Source organism: Montipora capricornis, chromosome 2, assembly GCF_036669925.1.
Source record: "Montipora capricornis isolate CH-2021 chromosome 2, ASM3666992v2, whole genome shotgun sequence".
NCBI lineage: Eukaryota > Metazoa > Cnidaria > Anthozoa > Scleractinia > Acroporidae > Montipora > Montipora capricornis.
The window spans coordinates 9344757-9367256 of record NC_090884.1 but is presented as its reverse complement, the minus strand read 5'-3'; the positions used below and the strand labels follow the sequence as shown (position 1 = coordinate 9367256).

The following is a 22500-nucleotide window of genomic DNA, read 5'->3' as shown; positions in this document are numbered from 1 at the left end:
CCCTCTAAAGGAGATGGGGTTCAAGCTGAACAAGAGGGAGTTTAGGGGTGGACTCAGCCTACGCTATGAATGGCCTATAGCCGATATTCCATCTACGTGTTTTTGTGGAGAGCCCTTTACAATAGATCACGCCATGATTCAGTTGTATGAGAGGTGGATTTGTAATTCAGAGACATAACGAGCTCCGGGAACTGGAATCAGAGCTCCTGAGCTGGCATGGTTTGCAAAAATGTAGGTACTACAACATGTTGAAGGAGAGCAGTTGATACGATGGCCAAATAAAGCGCAGGATGCAAGACCGGATATACATGCCAGTGGCGGATCCAGGGGGAGGGTCGGGGGGGTCCGGACCCCCACTTCCCTAACCGAATTTTTTTTTACTACTTGTTTGAGTCTAAAATTCTCGCATCTGCAGGTTCGCCTATTATTACTCAACTGGATGTTTGATGGAGAGCCACTCTATTTTGCCACTAATCTGAAAAAAGTTTCAGGAAGTTTCTGTAGTGTTTTTCTGAGTCAAGGTTTGGACCCCTCCCCCCATCAAATATTCCTGGATCCGCCCCTGCATGCACGTGGTTTTTGGGGGCCCTAGCGATCAGCCTTTTTCGATGTCAAGGTTTGTCACCCGAATGCTGAATCCTATAGGAACCTCGAGCCGTAGCAAATATATCGTCTACACGAGAACGAGGAAAAGCGTCAATACTCAAGTAGAGTGCTCGATATCGAACATGGAACATTCACCCCTCTGATTTTTACAACAACTGGTGGAATGGGAAAGGAGTTCATGGCAGACTAGCAGAGTTGATTGCCATCACGAAAGGAGAGGACTACGCCAAGACAATCTCATGGATACGAGCAAGAACGAACTTTGCACTTCTGAGAGATCCGCATTAATCTGTCTCAGAGGAACTAGATCCACTGTAAGGAAATCATGGGACTTTCGCAATACTGATATAGAAATTGCGAATACTGAAGGAGCTATTTATTGACGTTTTGAAGGGGACATTTAGGGATCCATACGTTTTAAATTGTTTTGTCTGTTTACATTTTCGTTGTTTCTTCTTTTTTTTTTTACATTTTTTTTAAACTACGCATTCTTAATTAATTGTAAATAGGTTTCTTTAAGTACTATCTGATATATGTATTTGGAAGATATTTTTATTTTTATATTTGACCTTTTGTAAATAGTTTTGAATAATTAATGACATTTTTGAAGTTAAATTTATTATTATTATTATGATTATTATTATTATGATTATTATTATTTTATTATTATTATTATTATTATTATTATTATTATTGTTATAAGATTTAACGAGAAACAAAGTGAAATGCTTCCGTAAGTGCATGGTTGGAGTGTAAATGTCAGGATATCGGAATCAAAAATGTTGCTCTACGGGTGCAGTTCCGCCCTCTTCTTTCCGTTCTCGTTTGCGATAAGTTTAAAGTACATGACGTCATGTTAGTCACAGCAAAAGGAAAGGAGCTAATTTGCCGATTAGGTATATGACGTGCTTTTTGGAATGATGCTCTTAGAACATTATACGTCATGTAATTTGTCAAGAGACCAGTAACCCTGACGAACTATTCATGTAGTTCAAGATTTCTCAAAACCAGGGGCTCTTTCAGTAGTCAGTTGCAATTTTCTCGGGACCGAAAACACAGCATTGCAACTTCTTGAGGTTTATATTTTTTAAAAGCAAGGTGAGCACACCATAATACCAAACCCAGTGGGACCACACGTCACGTATGCGCACAATCATATCACCTGGTTCCTTGGCAGCCATAAATAGCTGTGGCCTCATCAGCATGGCATAGCCAAGTTAACTTGGTACATTAAACCGTCCATTATATGACAACAACATTGAGAATGATTGCTTAGGATGATAAATGTTTCATTTTCATAAGAATTCTCTCTCGGACCATTTCAGCTTCAATTAAAATAAAACAGATTGCGTTAATGAACATTTGAATTAAATGCATTTCTTGTGAAAACAAAACGACGTTTCGTATGCTTTGACGTACATGTTCAGAAGTGCCTGTTGACTCGATTACAAATGAATTTACAGATAAAAAGACATTGCCAAGAAACTGTCGTGAATTGGAACTTGTCGATCATGTCTCTTCAACCGAACTCTTACGTATCCATCAGGCTCGGGTTGCTCGAATCATGGTTAGCGCTAACCAGCGTTTAACACCGTGGAAACCTGTAGGTTTCAATACCGGAGTAACCATAGAATACAGGGCCATTTTTGAAGCAGTATCACTGCAGTGCTCCGCGGCTCGCTAATTAAAATCAATGTTTAAGGAAGAAATAAGGTAAGGCATATCTTTGAGTGGCTTGGCGGCTTGTCAGGCTACCGAGCTGCCGAGCCCGCCTGAAAAGCTGTCGAACATGGGAAGCCAACGAGGCTTCGAGCAACCGGCCCCAGAGACCTATTGCAAGATATAATCTCCTTATCATCCCCAGCACTCGTACCCGACTCCGCCGGCACGTAATACAGTTTCTTTTGGGACTTACAATGGTCCCAAGAGAAAACAAAAACAATGCTTATGGAAAATTTGGGTGGACAAACAAAGAGTGTTATGTTATTTTCCGCTTCGGCCAATGGTAACTCCTTGGGGATGTATTTCAAGTCTTTGAAATGCACTTTATTTTAAATGTTTTAAACTCCAGTGTGTTTTATTCTATTTTCTCTTCGAAGCGTAGCCAATTGGTAACATCTGTTCTGACGCCATGGTATAAATATGGTAACCCATGTTTATGACGTCATCGTACGACGACAAAAAAACGAAATAACTCTGCTTTGGTTGAACATACACCTCTGCCAACAAGCAAAACCAGAGAGTAAGACGAAGCTCACTACGAAAAAGAAAGAAATACAGTAATATGAGTTAGGGGTGTAAACTATGAAAAACTTGAACCAAAACGGCGAAGCACAGCCTTGCCCAGCGTCACAACCAGATGACAAAAATACTGGGGTCACCCCGTGCGTACACTCAAAGCAAGAGTTATATGTTTTTCGATCACCGCAGGATTGGAACAAAATGCCTGCAGTTCGCTTTACTGTATGACCTCTCGAATGTGTTCAAGGTAGAAGTAAAGAATCACAGCGTTTTGCATGAAAACTTCGTATAGAAGCGAGAAAAGACAACAAAAACTTTATCCCAGACAAGTCATATTTGTTAACAACTGTTTTCGTCAAGCAACTTGTTCCTAACTTCTCGATCATCTTTAACTCGATGCCAGTGAACTAATCGCAAGGTTTTGTAGAACCAGCAATGAAAGTGAATTTCAAATTATATTTATTGTACCTCTTCACCGACTAAAATATGTTAAGAGATTTTTTTAATCAGCCCCCATTTTTTCGGATTTTGTTTTTGAATTTTCGGCTTCTGTATTCTAAAGAGATAAATTTCCGTATTCCGCTTTCTGGATTCCTGCTTTTTAATAAAACTCTGTTCGTGTGGAACTGAGTTCCTTTTGCTCGTCCATCAGATGGTGAACTTTATTTATTTAAGTGTCAAATCAATAGGCCATTAATTTCCGAGTTCATGTCTGCTTCCTCTTCAAAGCGAGTCTAAGTGCAAAGTTTTTGTGATGGTAATTAGTTCTGCTTTACATATGAATGAAAACTAATTTTCATAAGAAAAACTTCGCATTTAGACTCGCTTTGAAGAGAAGGCAGACATTGTACAAATCAAATCAAATCCACCCGAAGAGAACTTGAATCAACTCATGTCAAATCACAGCTTGGTTTTCGAGGAGAGGGGAAAACGACAGTACCGGAGAAAAACCTCTCGAACAACAAACTTAACCCACATATGACGCCGAGTCTGGAAATCGAACCCGCGCTACAGGCAACTGTGGGACGCGGGTGCTCTAGCCACTGCACCATAACCGGACCATCATGTTTTCTTAAGGATACTTTTCCTTTGGTACATCTCGGATTAGCTTTCAATTCCCTCTTAGCTTTGTAGCCTCGCTCGTATTTTATAACACGTGTATCTGACTAAAGTTTCAGTTGACCTCTGGCGATCGCATTGTACTACTGTATGATTCATAATTAAACGCTGGAAGCTTCTGTTTGCAACTCCCAACAACTCCTTATTACGCGCCTTCGATAACAACACAGTACATGGGAATGAATTTACCTTGGTAATGAGGATTATAATTTCCTAGGTTATCCCGGAATTTCTTTTGTTAGTTTATTTTTCGTGTGGACAAGGCGTCGTGCTTGCACAATGAGGTTTATTAGCCTTGAAGTGTTTACATCTAAGCCTCGGCATCTGATTGGTGGGTTTCCGGAACAAAAATGATGTGATTCCCTTCAGAAAACATTTCAAGCCATCAAGAGCGCCAAGGCTTTTGGAACCTTTCCCGTTTTCAACGACGTTTTACTTAGATAAAATCGGTTAAAGGAGAAAACGTTTCTTTTTTTAACTTAGGTGACGTCGACCTTGGTGCAGTTACTGCTTGTAGTTATGCACTTAATTTCTAAACACGCATTTTCCTCATTTTCATCTGCAGGATGGACAATTGATCTCCTGTTTCTGGCAAACCTACATGGAAGACATGGTCCCACTACACAAGAACTTGGTGATTTAAGGGAAATAGAGAAATGAGATATCCTCCTCTAGTCAACTTTATTCTCAGGAATGGAATGGGAGACCTCGTTTTTCCACGGACACAGATTAAAATAGACGAGAACACTGGCATCTACCATGTCGAAAGGTATGCACATATTTCATCTGCACTCGTCTTTTACTGTGTTAGTCGCGACGAAGCTATTATACAGGCATGCTTTGTAAGAGACCTATTAATTGGATACATGGTCGCAATCATGGAAAACATTGGTCTAGGGCGACATCACGAAAAAATGAGTCGAGGGACATACGTCGAGGCCAGCATTTTGCTGATGTCAGTTCTTTTAGCTCCACCTCCTGTGCTAACCGCTTGTTTAGACATTGAAGTTATCAGAGGTTATTGAATTTTTTTTCATGCAAAAGGATCAAGGAGAACCAATGCGCGGAAAATCCACCGCCCATTGGAGTCCTTGAGACGAAAGCACCGTGAACGCCAAATATAAAAAGAAATAACAACACCTTCAGGTATAATGAGCAGAGACTCTCATTCTCCGCGTGCGGCATACATTTGAATACATTCTATGCCATTCATGCGGCGGCAAATCTTAGATGATCTTTAGAACCATCTTTCTTAAAATAGCTAGTCCATCAAAAAGATAGACAGGCTATTACTTAAAATAGCCTGTTTTAGCCGCTCTTTTTCGAAGCAAGTCAAATTGCGCACTCCTTCGTTTACAATAACATGTAAAGTAAAGGTAATTAACCTCAAAAAGATCTTGCAACTTGATTTTCTTTTAAAACGAGATGTAACTGTTCTCAGAAATGGCTTACTGAGGACCTTCAATGGGGTTTTCGAGATTCTGCTATATTGGTAAATAACAACGAATTTCACTTGCCTATATACCTAGATAGATCTTTCTAGATATCAGACTAAAATCGAGTTTGCTAATTGTTTTTCATACGACATTTTTATGGAAGTCAACGACGGAACTATATACTGTCACGTAGAACCGATATTCATTTCTTTTCAAACAAGGAAAAATAGATAAAGTGATGGTGAACTTTGAGAGCCGCGTAATCTGTAGATTCTTCTTCAAAAAACCCTGTGTGGTGTCTTAACTAATCAGATTTAAAATAATGAGTATGTTATTGCATATATCTCTACAGCACATGTGTGCTAGGCCATTCCCGAGTTCATGTTTGCCTCCCAATCTCGACCCCAGAGCAGAGCTGTTCTCTTGACTGAGGGAGAGAAGAGCTCTGGGGAACCCTGAAACAAAGTGTTTTTTCCATCGGTTTTCGAGAAGAACAATGAACAGCGTCTCTAATTGGTGCATTCGTGTTAGCACGAGGAGTGAGCAGGCGCCGTAAGGTTCAAATAGCCAATTTTTGGCTATGAGAATCCTACGGCGCATGTTCTCCTACATAGAGTTTCCCAGAGCCTTGGGTCGATCCGAGGTGACGAGAATGGTCTGCCTCCTAGCTCTTCAAAGCAAGTCTAAGTGCGACGTTTTTCTAACGAAAATTAGTTTTCATTCATATGTAAAGTAGAACGAATTTCAATCACAAAAACTTCACACTTAGCCTCGCTTTAAAGAGGAGGCATACATGATATTGCCTTATGCGCCTCAAAGAAAACAAAACATGACTAGTTAAGTATGTGTGATGTTTCAAATGAATTGCCACACAATTAATGAGACATTGTACCGCATAGAACTGATATAATCCCGAGTTCAGTGGCATATCGGACGGCGAAAGCTCTCGGAACGCAAGTCTCGCAGTTATTATCAGTACGGGTCAAATGTCGCGATTACATGGCACCTACATAAGGATGATGAGCAAGTAGATCTTCAATGCAACTTGGTGACAGTTCAGCTTTACCGTACTTACTGAAATATTAAATATTAAAGTTCTTCCTACAGCTCGACAAAGTAAATAACTTCTTTGGGTCCTGGGTTGCCACTGTTTGATTGTGCCTCAGGATATCTTTTCTCGCTATCGCAGAGTAGCGTATGTTATAATAGCCTGCGTAGCATGGCGGTTTTGGTTGCTAAGTAATAAAGGCGGGCGAGGTTCTCGCGGGTTCGCCGCTCGTTCTCGCGCGCTTGGCGCGCGAATTTCGCGGCTTCGCCGCTCGTGCGCCCGGCTCGATAAAACCGCCAATGCTACGCAGGCTAATGTTATAAACACCCCTTGCTCCCTCGAACTAACTGATAGTTGTTTTGTCCTCGCATCGTTACACTTCATGATTGGCTGCCGAGAAATTGCTGTTATGAATCGACAAAGAATCGATAAGTAGTCAGTCAGTCCGTCAACCAATCCACCCATTCATTCATCCATTCATCAATCAGTCAGTCAATCAATCAATCAATCAATCAATCAACCTATCAATCAGTCAGTCAATCATTCAATAAATCAATCATTTAATCAATCACTCACTTGGTCAGTGAACCAATATTTATTTGTCTAAGGTAGGTTCATCGGTTCCCTCTAGATTAAAGCAAGGATAACGCTATCCAGTGAATGAATCAGAAATGAATTCCTATCCTGCAAATTTAACAAGTAATGTGAAGGTTTAGTATTATTATTCAGACACGAAGTTTCTGCCGATCAAAATAGTGTGTGCAGCAGTTGCAAAGACCAGATCAATATTCCTAATAGTGAAGAAACAACGCAATAACAACATGATTTCCGAACTGATGTAATTTCCAAGCCGATCTAGCCTAGCCCCCAAGAAGTCATCTTAAATATTCCGCATAAGTTTACCAAATAGGCAATCATTCATCCCACGACAGGGGTCTTCTAAGGAGTGATGACATCACCATTTGCCTTAAATTCCTGTTTATAAAGCCAGCTAGAAGTTCTTAAAAACACATATGCCTGTCGAGATGAACTCAAGCAAATAATTGTCTGCTTGTGTTATGAAAACGAGTTTTAATTGGCGATTTTCAGAGTGCAAATCATTGCCAGATCTAAATCCCCTCGTGACAAAAATCTTTATTCATCTCATATTTTTCTAAACAGGGTACCTCATTTCTTAACAGGGGCCGCTGAGAGGGAGAGGCTAGGACGCACATATACCAAGACCTACTGTAGCCCCCCCTCCCCCCTCCCGCCCACTTTCAAACGTTCTCCGCGGCCCCTGTCGTCCCCAGGCCTTCAATTCAAGCGCCCAATGCAATAATGGATCAAGACGTGGGAACGAGGGCAATGCCGCATTCATGTCTTCGCATTCATTTTCTAGCGAGGTTGACTGGGAAGGAGGGTGAACTGCGTTCTTTGATCGGTTAGAAAGTCGCACCGGAAAATTATTGAAACGAATTGTCATTTGATGGAATTATATTTTAAGATATCATGACCAAATATTTTTTAAAAATCCGAGGGTAAATAAAGATATATGATATGATATGATATTCTGATCAGAGTATATTTGAACCAACCAAAATCACATTTTGTCTTGTGATAACGCGAAAATTATTCGACAATCAACAAAGCAGAATGCAAATTTCTTGAATTTGATGTTTTTGATTTGAAATGTTGCTTTCCAACATGTTCCAACTGTCCAAAACCAAGGGAATGATTTTTTACTTTATGACCTCCTTCATGATGGAGTTTTCGTTATGGTTATACACAAACTCCCGCCAAAGCAGCTCGGCTACCTTCCACTTCAGCACTTGCACTGACTCCCTCCCCTCCCAGGCTACGGCTGAGTGACGCACATGGGCATTTTGAGCACAAGTTACTGGTCCATAAACATGCCGTACAAAGCAAATAGATACCGTTTGCTGAACTTTTATGGGTTTATTTTAAATGTTAAATGACATACTGCTCAGTATTGCCTCTCTTTCTCAACAGATTATTGATACTTCTATTCTTTTCTTAACTATCATATATCCTCAATTTGGAACTTTTGTGTCTCAGGACTCCTAGTTGCTCCCGCAGGGTTTTTGGCCCCAGAGGGCCAAAAACCCGAGGAGGCACCTTAGGACTCCCCACGTGATATAGAGGAAGACTGGAGAACAGAGAATGTACGTATTTCCGGTAGATTATAGTTATTGCTGTTTTAGGAGTAAACTCATTAAAGATTGAAGATTAAAGATTAAAGATTAAAGATTGTGGTGACAAAGCCGCCGCAAATTTGAAAAAAAATTGTTAAGTACTTGGAATGGATTTTAAATTAAACCCGGAGATTCTGCTTTGTAGGAATGTACCTTCTTTCCTTTTCATCGATGCGGAAGATCCACACACCGACTTTTTTAAGTAGATTTGTTTCATCTCCTTTAAAACATCGCTGCCCAACAATACTAGCCTTGAGGTTGTTTTGAAGTTAGGAATCAACGGTTTCCCATTTATTGGCTGGAGGGTGTTCATACAGGTTTTTGACGTTCCAATAAGCCCTATCGAACTGTCAGTGTTCAAATCAGGGATAATCAAAACTGATTAAGAGTGTATCAAAAATGAACGATAATAAATAATTCAGTTTTCATTGGATCCATCTGAAAACTGGTTTGCTCTTAATATCGACAGGAAAAATTTGCTTTTTACTTATCTGTTAAGACATGTTCAATAATCATTTGTTTAAGAGACCGCACACCGCACGTATTAATTGAAAACGTAGCATCTACGTGCTGTCATGATTTTCTTCTTTGCCGCATGCCCGGGCGAAGCCCAACCAATTGTGGGCCAACAATAAAGAAACTTTGCCAAGTAACCACAATTGTTTAGTTTCTGCTGTTTAGCCTGTGATAAATACACTCATCAGACCTTGTTTTTCTCAGTTTCATTGGTCATGATCTAACTGCAAAAGCAACAAATACATTTTTTTTTTTGCTATCCGGCTTTACTTTTCTTCAAGATAAATGGTTTCTTTTTGAGCTCGAAGTGTTTTCGAATGTTTTCTCGTTCCAAGATAAATTATTTTAAGAATCTGACCGAAGCCTGTGAGCATCTGCGGTCGAATCGGTTCAAAGACCCTTCAAATGCCTCAGCGCTTATAAAAGAAAGCCGACGTTTGGCAATGTCTAGCCTCTGGCTGTTTTTCTGATAAATCATCTCTCCCAATAGCTTTCTTGGTCATCGTTAACGGAAAGAGAAAAAGTAGGCATGATTGTTGTCATTCTTCTGTTATTAACTCAGATCACGCTATGGATCAACGTCTTTTTCAGAGATCACTTGAAAGCTAAAGCAGGGAACGCCACCAAACAATTGGAACGAAGCCTTTACACGCCGGGCTCGTACGTTTTACATCACTTTGAGGTTCTCGTTTTGACAGCGACGCGAAAACTGGACCAATATTGAGATCATTCGAAAATATTTTTTTTCTGATCTGGAAGCATAACGTGTTCCAAAAAATAACCGACTCCGCAATGTCTTCATCAGTCGAGTGTTATTTCGAGGACGTGAACCAGAGCACCCGAGGATAAATTTTTCTTTCAGTTTTCTCTCCAACTGAATCGCACTGTTCAAACCAAGTTTATTGGTAGTATGTTGATACACAATTTACACGCCTTACAGCTTGGAATGATTATGAAATGGTTGCATTAATTAAAGGGAAGTTGTAGCTGTGGGTGATGTTCAAGTTTTGGCCGCGCATAGCCTAGGGCTGTCTAAGTAAGACAAAGTGACATCCGGGTAGAAGTCGTGATTAATCTAATTTTTGAAAAAGCTGCTCCAAATTTTTAATGTTAGCGTTGACCAGTTTTCACTGTTTCTGCTTCTTGAGCTGTAAGTTTGCTAAAACGAGCAAAACAGATCAGTCGTATCTTGCAACAAACTGTGTGTTCTGTAATTCTTACCAGAAAGAAGATTTCAGGATGTTAGAGAATGGCTGTCTCTTTTTACTGGGTTGCCTCATGGCAAACCCAGTCGAGGTCTGCGTTTAGTTTGTTTGTTTTCTTTTTACTGGGTTGCCTATGGGCAAACCCAGTCGAGGTCTGCGTTTAGTTTGTTTGTTTTCTTTTTTTTCTTTTTTTTTTTCTTTTTTTCTTTTTTTTTTTTTTTTCCGTGTCGGTAAAAGTCTTGCCTGTCACTCCCCTGGTAAGTGGTGTCTTTGTGTATAGAGCCTTCTGCGCGTATTTTCTTAGGATCGAGAGGGTAGTGGAACTGCGTAGATTTCTCTGGTGGACACAGTAGAATCATTAACTTAGCCTGCAATGGCGTCGAAAGTCATGCAACGCGAATGGCGTTTTAGTGGATCCTTAAACAAAATATACCCTTATGGAGCTCAATAATGGAAAGTCAGTTAGATAAACTAGGCATGAATCTCAAAAGCGACGCGTACTGGACTTCGACAACAATCTCTCGCCCGCCGAGACGAAATCAAAGTGAGCAGTATTTACCTGAAGTACATGGTAATTTGACACAATTTGAGTTTCTTGTCTTCACGCACGCCATGAAATAGGAAGAGGTTTTCGCCTCCAAGAGCAAATATGTTGTTTGTTTCAATAAATATTTCGCTGGAAAAGGATTCTGTGGTATTTTCTGTCTTTGTGAATTATAATATCATGTTGTGTATTGAATTTTCGAGTTCAAATGTGATATGGGAGAAGTTTTTTAGTATTGCTCTGTAAGCAGGAAGGGTTCACAGGCCTGTTGGAAGCGTGCTTGAGTTTCAACAAAATGAGCCCCAAAATCAATGAAAACTTGTGACGCAGATGAATAATAAAGTAGCTGCTATTTCCAAAATGATGGAATTACCTGGTGATAAATAACGTCGTACGCGTCTTGGAGAGTAAATTTTGACTTTGCATAAACAAGAGTTGGGCGATTGTGATCTTTGTTTTGACTTCGCTCATTTCATTGTCAACCTTTATAACACTTGACAGAAAAAGAAACTTACAAAAACCCGCTATCTTGCCATCATTTGACACAGATGCTTCACTGTTTGGCGAGTAAACATGCCGCGGTAACTTAATCACGGCGCCCGCTGAATTCCGGCCATGTCACTTTCGATTTTGCAATTTACTTGAACGTAGCAAAAATCTCCCAAAATGTTTGTCGCTGATTGTAACTTTTTATATTCTATATTCACGGTTCAAAATTAATGTTGTTTTCATGTCGTAAATATTTTATTCTCGATCGACCGTCTGGGAAACTTCCTTCTGCTCTTTCTGAAAACTGTGTTTCAATAGTTATTTGCTTTTTCATCAATATTTGTTTTGCATAAAGCAAGCTAACAGAATCTGTACCTTGCTGAGTTCGCATTTGTTAGCGTTAATAGTATTTTCGGTCAGATGTTTCTGTTTTTTATGAGGGGTTTATTGTTTTGGTCTCCCATCCTAACACTAACCCCGCGAAACAGGGATTGACTTCAATGAAGTTTAGTATTACAAAGCTTTCAGATGCTCAGAGGGCACACTTGTGGTGAAAAGAAGTTGTGAGGGAACTTGAAAATTATCAACATGTCAGCCCAGAAGCCAATGTTTCTCGCTTCTCTTTTATTTGTTATTCTTCAGAGACTGGAATGCTGTATTTCAATACCACACAATTCAGTGCCTTCTGATTTTCTGTAGCACGTACCACAGGCAAACCAGTGTATGCTTCACAGAAGCATCTAGTTATTGTATCGAACCAGAGGTGATCGTCCACAATTTCCACGCATCGCTAACCAGCCCTAGAGCGCTTCAAATACCGTATTTATTCGATTAAGCGCTCTGGGGCCGGTTGGTCGAAGCCTGGTTAGCACTGACCGTTGGTTAAGAGGTATCAAAACCAATCGGTTTCCATGCTATTTAACGCTGGTTAGCCCTAAGCACGCTTCCAGAAACCCGGGTCAGGGCGCTTATTTAATTTTTGGACTTTCAGGGTGGGCGCTTATTAAATTCTCACCATTTTCAGTATGTAAAAAAAATATTTTGCAGCAAAACATGGCAAAATATTAAAGCATATTAATTGTAACTGTTCATTATTCGGTTAACGTATGTCCAGGACTAACAACTCATTGTTCGGTCTTCGCAGAAGTCTCTTTAGCTACATGTATCATGATTTTCAATCAACTTCAATGTCATCGTCGCTCAGCTCAATAAGTGAACTTTCTGGTGCTGCCTCCTCGACATCCGACAGCGTAACGTCAGCAAATGGGTCAGTCGCGCGAGAAGCTGTTAGGGATGGATGCTGTTAGAGATGGATGTCAGGCAATCTTGTCCTTAGGGGTGGGGTGGTGGGGTGGGCGCGAAATCGAGTAAATACGGTACCCACAGGCAAACCAATGGCCGACTGTAGTACAAACCTGGACAGTATGCAACGAAAAAGCGGCATAAACATTTTATTCAGAATATAAAATTTGTGCTTGACACTGACTCTTGTTAACGTTAGAAACAACGTTAATAAAACTTCAGAGACGTTTCGACCGAACAACTTCGGCCTTCATCGGTTTTTAAAAAGCCAATTGAGTGACGGCTTTCTAACGACTATTGTAGACAAGGCTCGTGTCGTTAGAAAGCCGTCACTCAGTTGAATTTTAAAAACCGATGAAGGCCGAATTGGTTTGGTCGAAACGTCTTTGAAGTTTTATTAACGTTGTTTCTAAAGTTAACAAGAGTCAGTGTCAAGCACAAATTTTACAATGACTGCAAAATTCTCGGGCGCTCATTGGCTACTTGTCATTGTCAATAAGCGGACAGACACATAAATTTATAATTTATGCAATAATGACGGGATATTGCTCGAGTCAGATTGAAGTTTCTCCCAATTTCCAAAAGGAAAATTGGGGGTAACCACGCATTTTTCAAAGATAATTAATCAACAATATTAGCAAAAGGCTTTAAAATACAAAGCAACTTATGGCGTTCCTTTCCAAAATTAAAGCTTAATTATCTCTGAAAAATGCATGGTTACCCCCAATTTTCTTTTTGATACCAAGAGCACTTGCTAAGTTCTGCTTTCTCCGCATAAATTTAAACCGCGCAAAAATATCCCTCCATTAGTAAGCACTACCGACAGGAAATCCGAGTATCTGGAGATGCGCAGAACGTCTGCGCAATAACAATAGTAGGCACCGTTTTTAAGCGGAGTTGGACCGCGGTTTCACATTCCGGAGATGACTTGAAACGGCTTAAACGCGGTTTTAAGCACAGGCTAAAATTAGTTGAAATAATCACTCTTACGTGTTAAAGTGATTGGTCTCAGTCACTTGAACAATCGGTATGTTCGTTGTAGCCTCGTATCACGCCAAAAATGTGCTTGTGGTTGGAAATTGGAGGGAAGCCAGAACAGCCGGTCATGAGGAAAATTTATTCGGCACTCTGAAAGAAAAACCCAAGTACTTCTTTTACGATGGAAAGAATGTATGAAAGGAACATAGGAACTGCGCAAATAAGGCGATTTTCTAAGCGAAAAAGCATTGAATTGAATAAAACAACACATTATTGTAAAGAGTTAAAAGAAACCTGAAAAAACCTACGCTTCAACCAACCTTCACATTGCTGAATTGTAGCATAAATTTGCGGAGAGATAACTTCCTTATAGTGCCTAAAATAAATACCACTCGTTATGGTCTTCCTTCTTGTCCTGTTACGGTCGTAAGTTATGGAATACTCTTGCAAACGATATTAGAACAATCCAGGAATTAAGTAAATTTAAGTTTGCAAATTTTAAAATGAAATTTGATACTGACGGCTACACCTTTCGTGGCAGTAGATTTTTTTCGTCGTCTTATTTTTTAATCCTTAACTTTTATCATTATTATTATTATTATTATTATTATTATTATTATTATTATTATTATTATTATTATTATTATTATTATTATTACAGTGAAAACGTATGGATACCATATGGATCCCTATCCAGCCAACCTGGGCGCGTCGAAAGTAACCCAGGAGACCCTAAGGCAAACAACTCTGTAACTAGTATAATATATAATATATAATATATAATACATAAACTAAAATTGCTAAAAAATGTCTCTATTCACTCTTCTGCTATCCTTAAGACATCACTTTCAGTGTGCGGGAAATGTTCAGGGTGTGCGAATTGACGGCGCTCTGCATCCGGAGTAGAATCTCTCCTCCTCGAGCCCCGAACAGTTCCCTCATAGCCTCGTCTACCTCACTGGACCACCCTCCTAGGACATCTATGATGATGTTATAATGCCGAAAGTCATATCCTGGGGACTGCTGCCTGAGTTCCCAGCGGAAGGGGCCGTACTTGGTGGTCTTCTCTTCTTGTTTCTTTCCTCTGTTCTCCGTCCACGGGCAGCTCATTCCTACCGCCAGAACTCTCTTCTTCTCGTGATCTATAAATCTCGCATCCACGCTGTTCTGCCTCACTTGCTCACTTACTGCAAAGAATGGGATATCTCAATATGCTTGGGCCTCGGGTGACTCATAAATGGGTTTGGGAACGACCGAAGAATACCACGGTGGCGCTGTATCAGAAAGCTGAAGCTCTCTAAGCATTTCCCAGAACACTACTTTGAGGGCCGCATTATGACGCGCGAGGACGCGCGAGGTACTTATTCTGCGCAAGCGCAGAACAACTCGCTAGCACGTGTGGTTAGGTTGGTTGGTATGGGTCTTGCGTGCGTGATAGACCTTTATCGGTTTTAGCTGTTCATAAAGTTCGAGCTTCCCCGCGCTGGTGTGTGTCGGCGCCGTATCCCAGTTCTTCAGCCACGCGAAGCATCCCCGCTGGTTCAGCTGGTCATCCTCCCATCTAGCTGCGAGGAGCTTTCCTTGTCATCTCTTTTCCTTGACTTCAGTTTTCCGCCGCTCCAGTGCAGTCTTTTTGAGGTGCCTCTTGGTTTTATCTCTACTAGGTACATCTGCTCCATTCGTGTTGTCACGACACTTGGGGTTCGGAAAACTCAGGTCAAGGCGATCCCCAATTCCTCTGCAAAAGTTCTAGCCTCTTCGACGAGCGACAGATGCCTTGATGCGCCGCTTCTCTTCAAACTCCCGCAACAGGCTCATGGTGGAGTCCTCATTACTATACAGCTTAATGGCTGACTTGATCTTAGTCATTTTGTTCTCTTCCTCTCAGGAGTGATCTCATTCCACGTCCTCCCACAGCCCTTGGCAGATAGACAGTCGTTTTCAGCCCTAGTGGGTGCTTGCCACCACTCTCACCCACGATCTTCCGTGCCTGCCTATCGATGTCGCGCAAGTATGTCATACACAAGTGTTGGGACCACATAAGGTGCGACAACACTGGAATTGCAAGCTGATTGGACGCTTGAACTCTGTTATCATTATCATCATTATTATTATTATTGTTATTATTATTATTATTATTATTATTATTATTATTATTATTATTATTATTATTATTATTATTGTATCAAGTAAGGTAATTATTGCAGAATTTCATTTTATATTCGTCCCCAGCTTTTTTCGGTCAAGGGTTCAATAGTTTGCAGCGGGCTGCACTTTTGACGTCATTGATTCAATATGACGAAGTTTCTTTCCAAATTTGGTGAACAGCCTGGTTATGGTGAATTGTGCGTGTGGTTTTAACCAATCAGAAACGGGGAAATATTTAGAATGAATAATAATAGGTCATGTATTGGGGAGCAGTGGTGACAGCACTCGCGATGACAAAAGCAGTGTTGAATGGTTGTTCAAGTAAAGGTTAAACGCTTTTAAACTCATTCAACGTCGATTCAGATTCGTTTCAACACCATTGAAAGGGGGGAGCGAACGATTTCAACATCGACCGAAATGATATATGAAGTGTGGAAATATATTGAAGTGTGGATATGAAATCAAATACGTAAGGCTGGGTGGGATATCTGTATAAGTTGTATATGTATCAAGTAACAAATAAGAAGAAAAACATCTGTCATTTTAGGGTTGATCCACGTTTATTTTTTTTGATATCTCGTCAAAAAGGGTGTAAGTAGCATTTCCGAGCTTCAAGATTTCAAGATCAGGCTGGCGAAGAATTCCTCCAGAATCCCCTACAAGTTAGCGTCTCCGCGCTTGCTTGTTAGGCCCCTCGATAAAAAGACTAAAAAAATACGCTCCGTCGTACCTGCAGCAGTTGGTAAATTATTCGAGCGCTGCTCACCGGTTCCATTCTAATTAGAACACTGAACTGCCATCAACTCGGTCTGCGAGCCAACAAAACCAGCTGACAGAAGGAGTTTTCAGTATTCATGTATTATTTACTTTTCAACTTTTCTTAAAAAAAGAAATGTGCACTTGAACATTATACTTCAATACTTAACAGGTCAGGTTGAGTTCTTCGTATTGGTAGAATTCAGCTTGAGTTTTAATGTGATAAAACAATTTCAGATCAAAAAAAAAAGCAATTTCGAAATTAAAGAACTTTAATCCTTGTTCTTCTCTATTATATCCCTTTAATACCATTAAGTCTGTTCCTGATATTTTCATTTTGTCTTGAGTGATTAGGATCAGGGGGTGGCCAGTTTAAAAATTAAAAACAACATGTTTACGAATTGTTATCAACTCCTTCAGCTATGCAGGTAAAGGCGTAGTCCTTCCTTTTTCAACAATGAGGAAAAACTGCCAAATAGTTTAATATTATCATTCGGCGTGCGTTAAGTTTTAAAGATGTCAGTTTTTCTCCCAGTTGTCAATCGATCACGTTCTTACTAATAACCGAGAAATAACTTCCATAAGATCTTTGACAACGTTTATCCTGTAACTACGCTTTGTTTTTTCAAAAATGAAATATTTCAAATCTTTAGCTCTGCATTGGTTTTTTTCCCCGTGACTGAATATTGTAAGAATTTCAAGAGGGAAGATAAATCATCATGCTTTCAACACTTTTGATCATTAACCTTGAATGTCCTTTAGTTTTAACCCGTGATCAGTCGCATCCACTTCGAATTCAGTTTTGCCTGTTCGTTGTGTTTTCGCCAATCTGCTTGGTAGAGCTGCAAACCGGTATCCACGAGTGCCTCCCAGAGGTTTTCAGAGAACATGACTAATGCGAATATCTGACAGGGAAAGTTGGGTTCAAAAGGTAGTGAAGTAAAAAAAGACAAGAAGCCACTTTTGTGAGACACTCCCAGGGCAGATTCCGTAGCCAACCATATTGTACCAGTTCAAAGGTCTCATATGGCCACTTTGTAATTTGACTTTTTTTATCACCCATAAATTAATCCACTACGGTTCCCTGAAAAGAGGGCTTCTTTACAGCCGGTGCCAAGCTTCACTGAACTAAAATGTAAAGACAACCCCCTCCCCGAAAAAACACACCACATTGGGAAGGTTGCAGAGCATTACCATCTTGTCAAAAGACGAAAGGCGTGAACTACGCATTGTAAGTAATCTTCATTCAGGCCAAAAAAATGTCTCTCTCTCCCACTCGGGAGCAGGGTACATGTTGATGTTGCTTTTGTAACCAATCAACTCTAAGGGGCTTGGACAACATCGGCAGATAGCAAAAGAAAAGAACTTCCGTGTTCGTAGCCTAGGCGTTCATCCTTATAGAATGCACTTAAGTCACTTCAAATGTACTTTCGCTTTCTCTAAAAACTATCTGCATACTTTTAAAGTGAAATCATTGTTTACCAAGAATGAAACCAATTGTTGTTCTAGTTCTCAAAAGTACTTAAAGAATGCAGAGTCAGTGGGCGGCATAAAGAGAACCAAGTGCCCATTTTGAATTGAATCAACCACCCATAACTGTATTACAGACAGCGCAGTTGAAAGCACAGACTACACAAGGAAAAAGATTATTAATCACAGCCATTGTGTATCTTGCCCATCAGCCCTTAACTAAGGAATGTGCTTCCCAAGGGATTTGATTTTAAGGAAACAAATGGACTTTGTTCTTCCAAAAAGCTGTTTGTTTTGGTTACTCAGCCCTGGTGATGTTAAGGTGGTTTGATATCTCCCCATTCCAAAAAACGTGGAGCAACTACAACATCATATTTTATGTATCATTCCATTTACATGGATACTTTAATTTTATCTTTGAGATAAAAGTTAAAATCACTTACACTCTTACACTCTGTATGTATCTAATAATTAAACTGAAGAAATTGATGTTCATGTACACATAAGATAAATAAATACTCTGGGTTAGAAGGTCAATATAAAAATGCACACCTAAACTGGAAATATTCACATTAACTGTTCACTTACACAAGTAAACTTGTAATTAAGATTCATTAGTATTTCTTTGGACAATTCTATACTTTCCATCGGGCAAACAACATTCACTAGTGAGTTCATCAAAACTTTGTCCTTTTCTAAAAATCTGCGAAGTGTTTTCTTTCCCTTTTGGCAGGTTGACGAAATACAACCCCTGTCGTGTTTTCTTTTCTTTTCTAACACGTCGGATCTCTGACTTCTCTCCAAAAGAATCTGCAGTTGCAAAGCCCACAGTTGGCAATGACAACCTAGAAACTTGTTTTTTTTCTTGCCCCCCTTTGTAGGTTCTGGTCACATTGCACTGTTGGCAAAGTAGGGTTTATCTGTCAAAATTATGCAATCTAGCACTGCGTTGAGTGCTATTCATCATCAACTAGGCACCCTTAAAGTTAACCTTCACTGTATTGTACTTTATCATCATCGCTAGCTTTTCACATACAGCATAGCGGCAAGGGTGCCCAGTCCCAGAGTTGTGTATAGAATGCTGTTCCACCAAAACTTCTCTCGCTCGTCCTGAACGTCTTTGAATTGTTCTGAAAAGGCTTCCTGAAAGTCAAAAGTAGTGAAACTTATGTAGATTTGATCAAGTTTCCGGCGAATGTGCAAAATGGGGTGGATAGACAATGCGAATTGATTAGAGGGTCAAGTTAGAACAAGTCACATTTTTCCAAGAAATGTTTACAACTTTGATGTCCTCTTGAGCCTGCAAGACATTCTTTTGGGCGGTTCTCCATCACTCTTATCTAAGCTGAACCTCTCATTATATTCTTGATTTATTTTACCAATATAAACAACAATTTGGAATTTTCACAGATGTTGAAGCAATGGGAATAATTACGCACTCATGCTTCAGCAATACCGTAGGTCGCAATCGCGTAATATCGGTTCTTAGAGCAAATTACCTGGAAAGGGGCGAATGAATTGGCGCACTTTGACCGGACCATTTTCGGATTTAAAATTACCCTTGTATTGTGATATTTTGGAAGGCGCTTGACCTATTGTCTGGGATAAAAAAAAAATATTGTCTGGGGGGAAAAGGAAAAACGTCTTCAGCGGGCGTCAAACAAGCAAGGCCCGCACGAAATCCGCCCAAAAACCGTGCTTTTGGCCGGAAAAATGGCGAGCATGTGATTCTGTGGTCACGCCGACCCTCGAACTTCAAAAGAACACGTTGTTAGGGCAGAAACATGCACATATCGGGCCGTTATAGGTAATCTACTTATGCCTAAAAAAATCCAACGCTTATCGCTTCAAGAATCTTCGTAAAAAATGTGGAAAGTTAAGTACTCAATATAGGTATTCAAACAAATTCGAATATCTTCACGTATCCTCCCCACGTATGAAAAAAAGTGACTTGCGAATGATGAGAAAGAACGATAAATTTTTTCCTAATCCGAGATTTTTCACAAATGTTTTACAAGTATTTAGAAAATCAATAAAACTTATAAATAACTTTACCGCAGGGTGGTTCACGAACCAGCTGCGCTCATAAATAATTCACATTAATTTTTCACATCAAAGAATTGCGCCTATGCTAGAACTTCCCGTGGGAAAACCAGATTTTACAACTCGAGTGTTCCCATTTCAGAGAAACGAAACACTTTACATGAACTATTTTTACCCAGTCTGAGCCAAAATTCGAAAGCCTACCTCGTTAATTTAAGATTACTTTCCATCAGCCACCAGACTTCGATATTTTCTCATTCCAAACGTTTGATCATTTACATATATATTCCACGTAAAATTACGCGAATAAGTAACAATAAAAATATACGTACCCATCCTCCTGTTTTCGTTATCCATTCTGCCAAGGTTCTCTCGCTCAAATAATCCGAAAGCCATCTGACAACATCTTCAACGACGTCAATCTCGTGTTGACTACAGAACACTGCCACTTCGGCCGCGAAGCAAAACAGAACAACGATGCGACCCCAGTTTATTCCTGTACAGAATATTTCATCTGCCACAGTTCTAAACGTAACGTGAGCCGTAGAAGCCCTGATATCAAGTTTATCACACATGTTTTTCAGTAAAAGTTGATGCCGAGATTCTACTTCTCTGCCAATTCGGCGGAGAGTCGCAGCAACTTTCGTGTTTAAACGGTGAGCCTCCTTTCCAAGCTTGTTGTAGTAAATGTAGTCGCAGGCTAACTCGTAAGCGAATCTTTCCTCCGAGAATTTCGTCCTTCTATTTGCAGACATGTTCGGAGTATGGCAAACCTCTGAAGGGGCCATTTGCAGCTCGTTTGAATTCACGTTTTCCACAATATTAAATTTACACTGTAGGCCACAAGTCAGTGGAATCTCTCAACCTTAGTTTTACAACCGTGGTTGGCGTCTAATATGAGTGAGTACTCAAAGAGGGAAACATCGAGAAATTTGATTGGTGGTGAGTACCCATAGAAGGGAAAATCAAGCAATTTGATTGGTGGATATTTTAAGAAGTGATCACTGATAGGCGGTTGCCTGGAAACCTTTCAGAAAATTGACAATTGTCGTCAAATTAATTATTGGACCTCACGTACGCTTTGGGCGAGAGAAATCGATAAACAAAACAGAAATAGCACCATAAGTTGCGACATCTCTGAAACGAATTACAATAAATCACGAGACGCTTTACAGCAGCTTCGCCAAATTCACTGAAATAGTTTAAGACCATTGAAGCCCCTAAACATATGTTTCCGCAATCGCACGCTTTGTTGATCACGATCCAATATCGATTGATTATTATAATACATGGTAACATCCGTTTTCTCATCCGCAGATATCGTAATCAGTCACAAAAACTGAAGTCTTTGTCCCTTCAAACGACCTTTTTTTATGACAAGTTTTTGTACCCCGGCTAGATCGAAACGTTATTGACATTTTTTTTTGTTTTTTTCCCTGATCAGAGGAGCGGCTCTTTGGACCGGAAGGGATACACATCATGTTTCAGGGCCTTTAAGCGTATACCTTTCAGACCTTTCAGTTTCGTGGCGAATACTGGACAAAAGTAGAACTTTGACTTTTCCTACAAGCCGCTTGGCAAAGCTATATCGGGGCCCAATGAACTTTAGTCATTGCTTTGTCCTTTGTCACTGTGATATTTTGAGAACTTTATCGTGGTCTCTTTTTCTTGCACGTAGCTAATAGCATTTTTATTTATATTTACTCTACATTCTTACCCAATGTGCTACTAGGATAATTCACTTTTACAACGAATATTTGGTATGTTGAGTAAATGAATGAATGAATGACGCACATATGTATGAAGCAGGTGCAAAAGTGGTCCTAAAAATATAACCTTTGAGATTCACAAATTTTTCGGTTTCCTAGGATACAGGAAGCCCTCTTAAATATTTATGAGAGGGAAGCGAAGAAGACCGGTAAAATAAATCTTTGTAAATGTTCTAGGTTGGTCTTTCCGAAAGAAAAAGGAACGAAGAAATCGAGGCCGGGCTCCGGCGTTACATAAACAACCCAAAGTGACCAAAAAGGGACATAAATTTATGCGATTAACAAATGAAGGTGTTGAGTAAAGATGTCAATTCGAAAACCCGCCCGTAATTTGTGTAACTTCATTCCTCTGATCCACTTATGGAGACACAAGTTGAAAACAATGCTTGCCTTTTCAAGTTGCCTTATTCGTCCCTTATGTATGTATCACAGGCCAGGCCAAAAGAATAGGTCAGGTCTAAACTCCAGAAAAATAGGCAACAGCTCTTTCTTGTAAATAAAAGTTGTTCCTAATGTAAACATGGATCTTTTCAGCGAGCTGAGATCGATCCTGGAGCGTTAACTTTAACCAGAAAATTCTAGATATCAAATCGTAATAGTTTGGGAATGGTTCTCTGGATCAAAAACATGGAGAA

The 22500-nt window shown here is 40.0% G+C and overlaps 1 protein-coding gene and 3 long non-coding RNA genes across 4 annotated transcripts; 2 read left to right on the top strand and 2 right to left on the bottom strand.

Moving 5' to 3' along the window:
* Positions 1 to 2731: 2731 nt before the first annotated feature.
* On the bottom strand, positions 2732 to 9098 carry LOC138038739 (uncharacterized). The gene is made up of 3 exons (XR_011130294.1): positions 8799 to 9098; positions 7027 to 7134; positions 2732 to 2863 (listed from the first exon to the last, which is right to left on the bottom strand). It is a non-coding gene; the product is annotated as an uncharacterized lncRNA (long non-coding RNA).
* LOC138038738 (uncharacterized) lies at positions 4334 to 6512 on the top strand. Its single transcript, XR_011130293.1, has 2 exons — positions 4334 to 4449; positions 4532 to 6512. It is a non-coding gene; the product is annotated as an uncharacterized lncRNA (long non-coding RNA).
* A 7030-nt stretch (positions 9099 to 16128) lies between the features above and the next one.
* LOC138038740 (uncharacterized) lies at positions 16129 to 19197 on the top strand. Its single transcript, XR_011130295.1, has 2 exons — positions 16129 to 17814; positions 18093 to 19197. It is a non-coding gene; the product is annotated as an uncharacterized lncRNA (long non-coding RNA).
* On the bottom strand, positions 18428 to 21017 carry LOC138038737 (apoptosis regulator Bcl-2-like). The gene is made up of 2 exons (XM_068884776.1): positions 20429 to 21017; positions 18428 to 19196 (listed from the first exon to the last, which is right to left on the bottom strand). Exons 1-2 carry the CDS (start codon positions 20882 to 20884, stop codon positions 19074 to 19076), a joined length of 579 nt encoding a protein of 192 aa, XP_068740877.1. The 5' UTR covers positions 20885 to 21017; the 3' UTR covers positions 18428 to 19073.
* Between the last annotated feature and the right edge of the window lie 1483 nt (positions 21018 to 22500).

What these genes read in the sequence shown, in the direction of transcription:
- LOC138038737 (XM_068884776.1), bottom strand. Translation starts at nt 20,884, where the DNA reads ATGGCCCCTTCAGAGGTTTGCCATACTCCGAACATGTCTGCAAATAGA. An exon ending in TAACGAAAACAGGAGGATGG is followed by an intron (nt 19,197 to 20,428) that starts GTACGTATATTT and finishes TTTGACTTTCAG; the next exon opens with GAAGCCTTTTCAGAACAATT.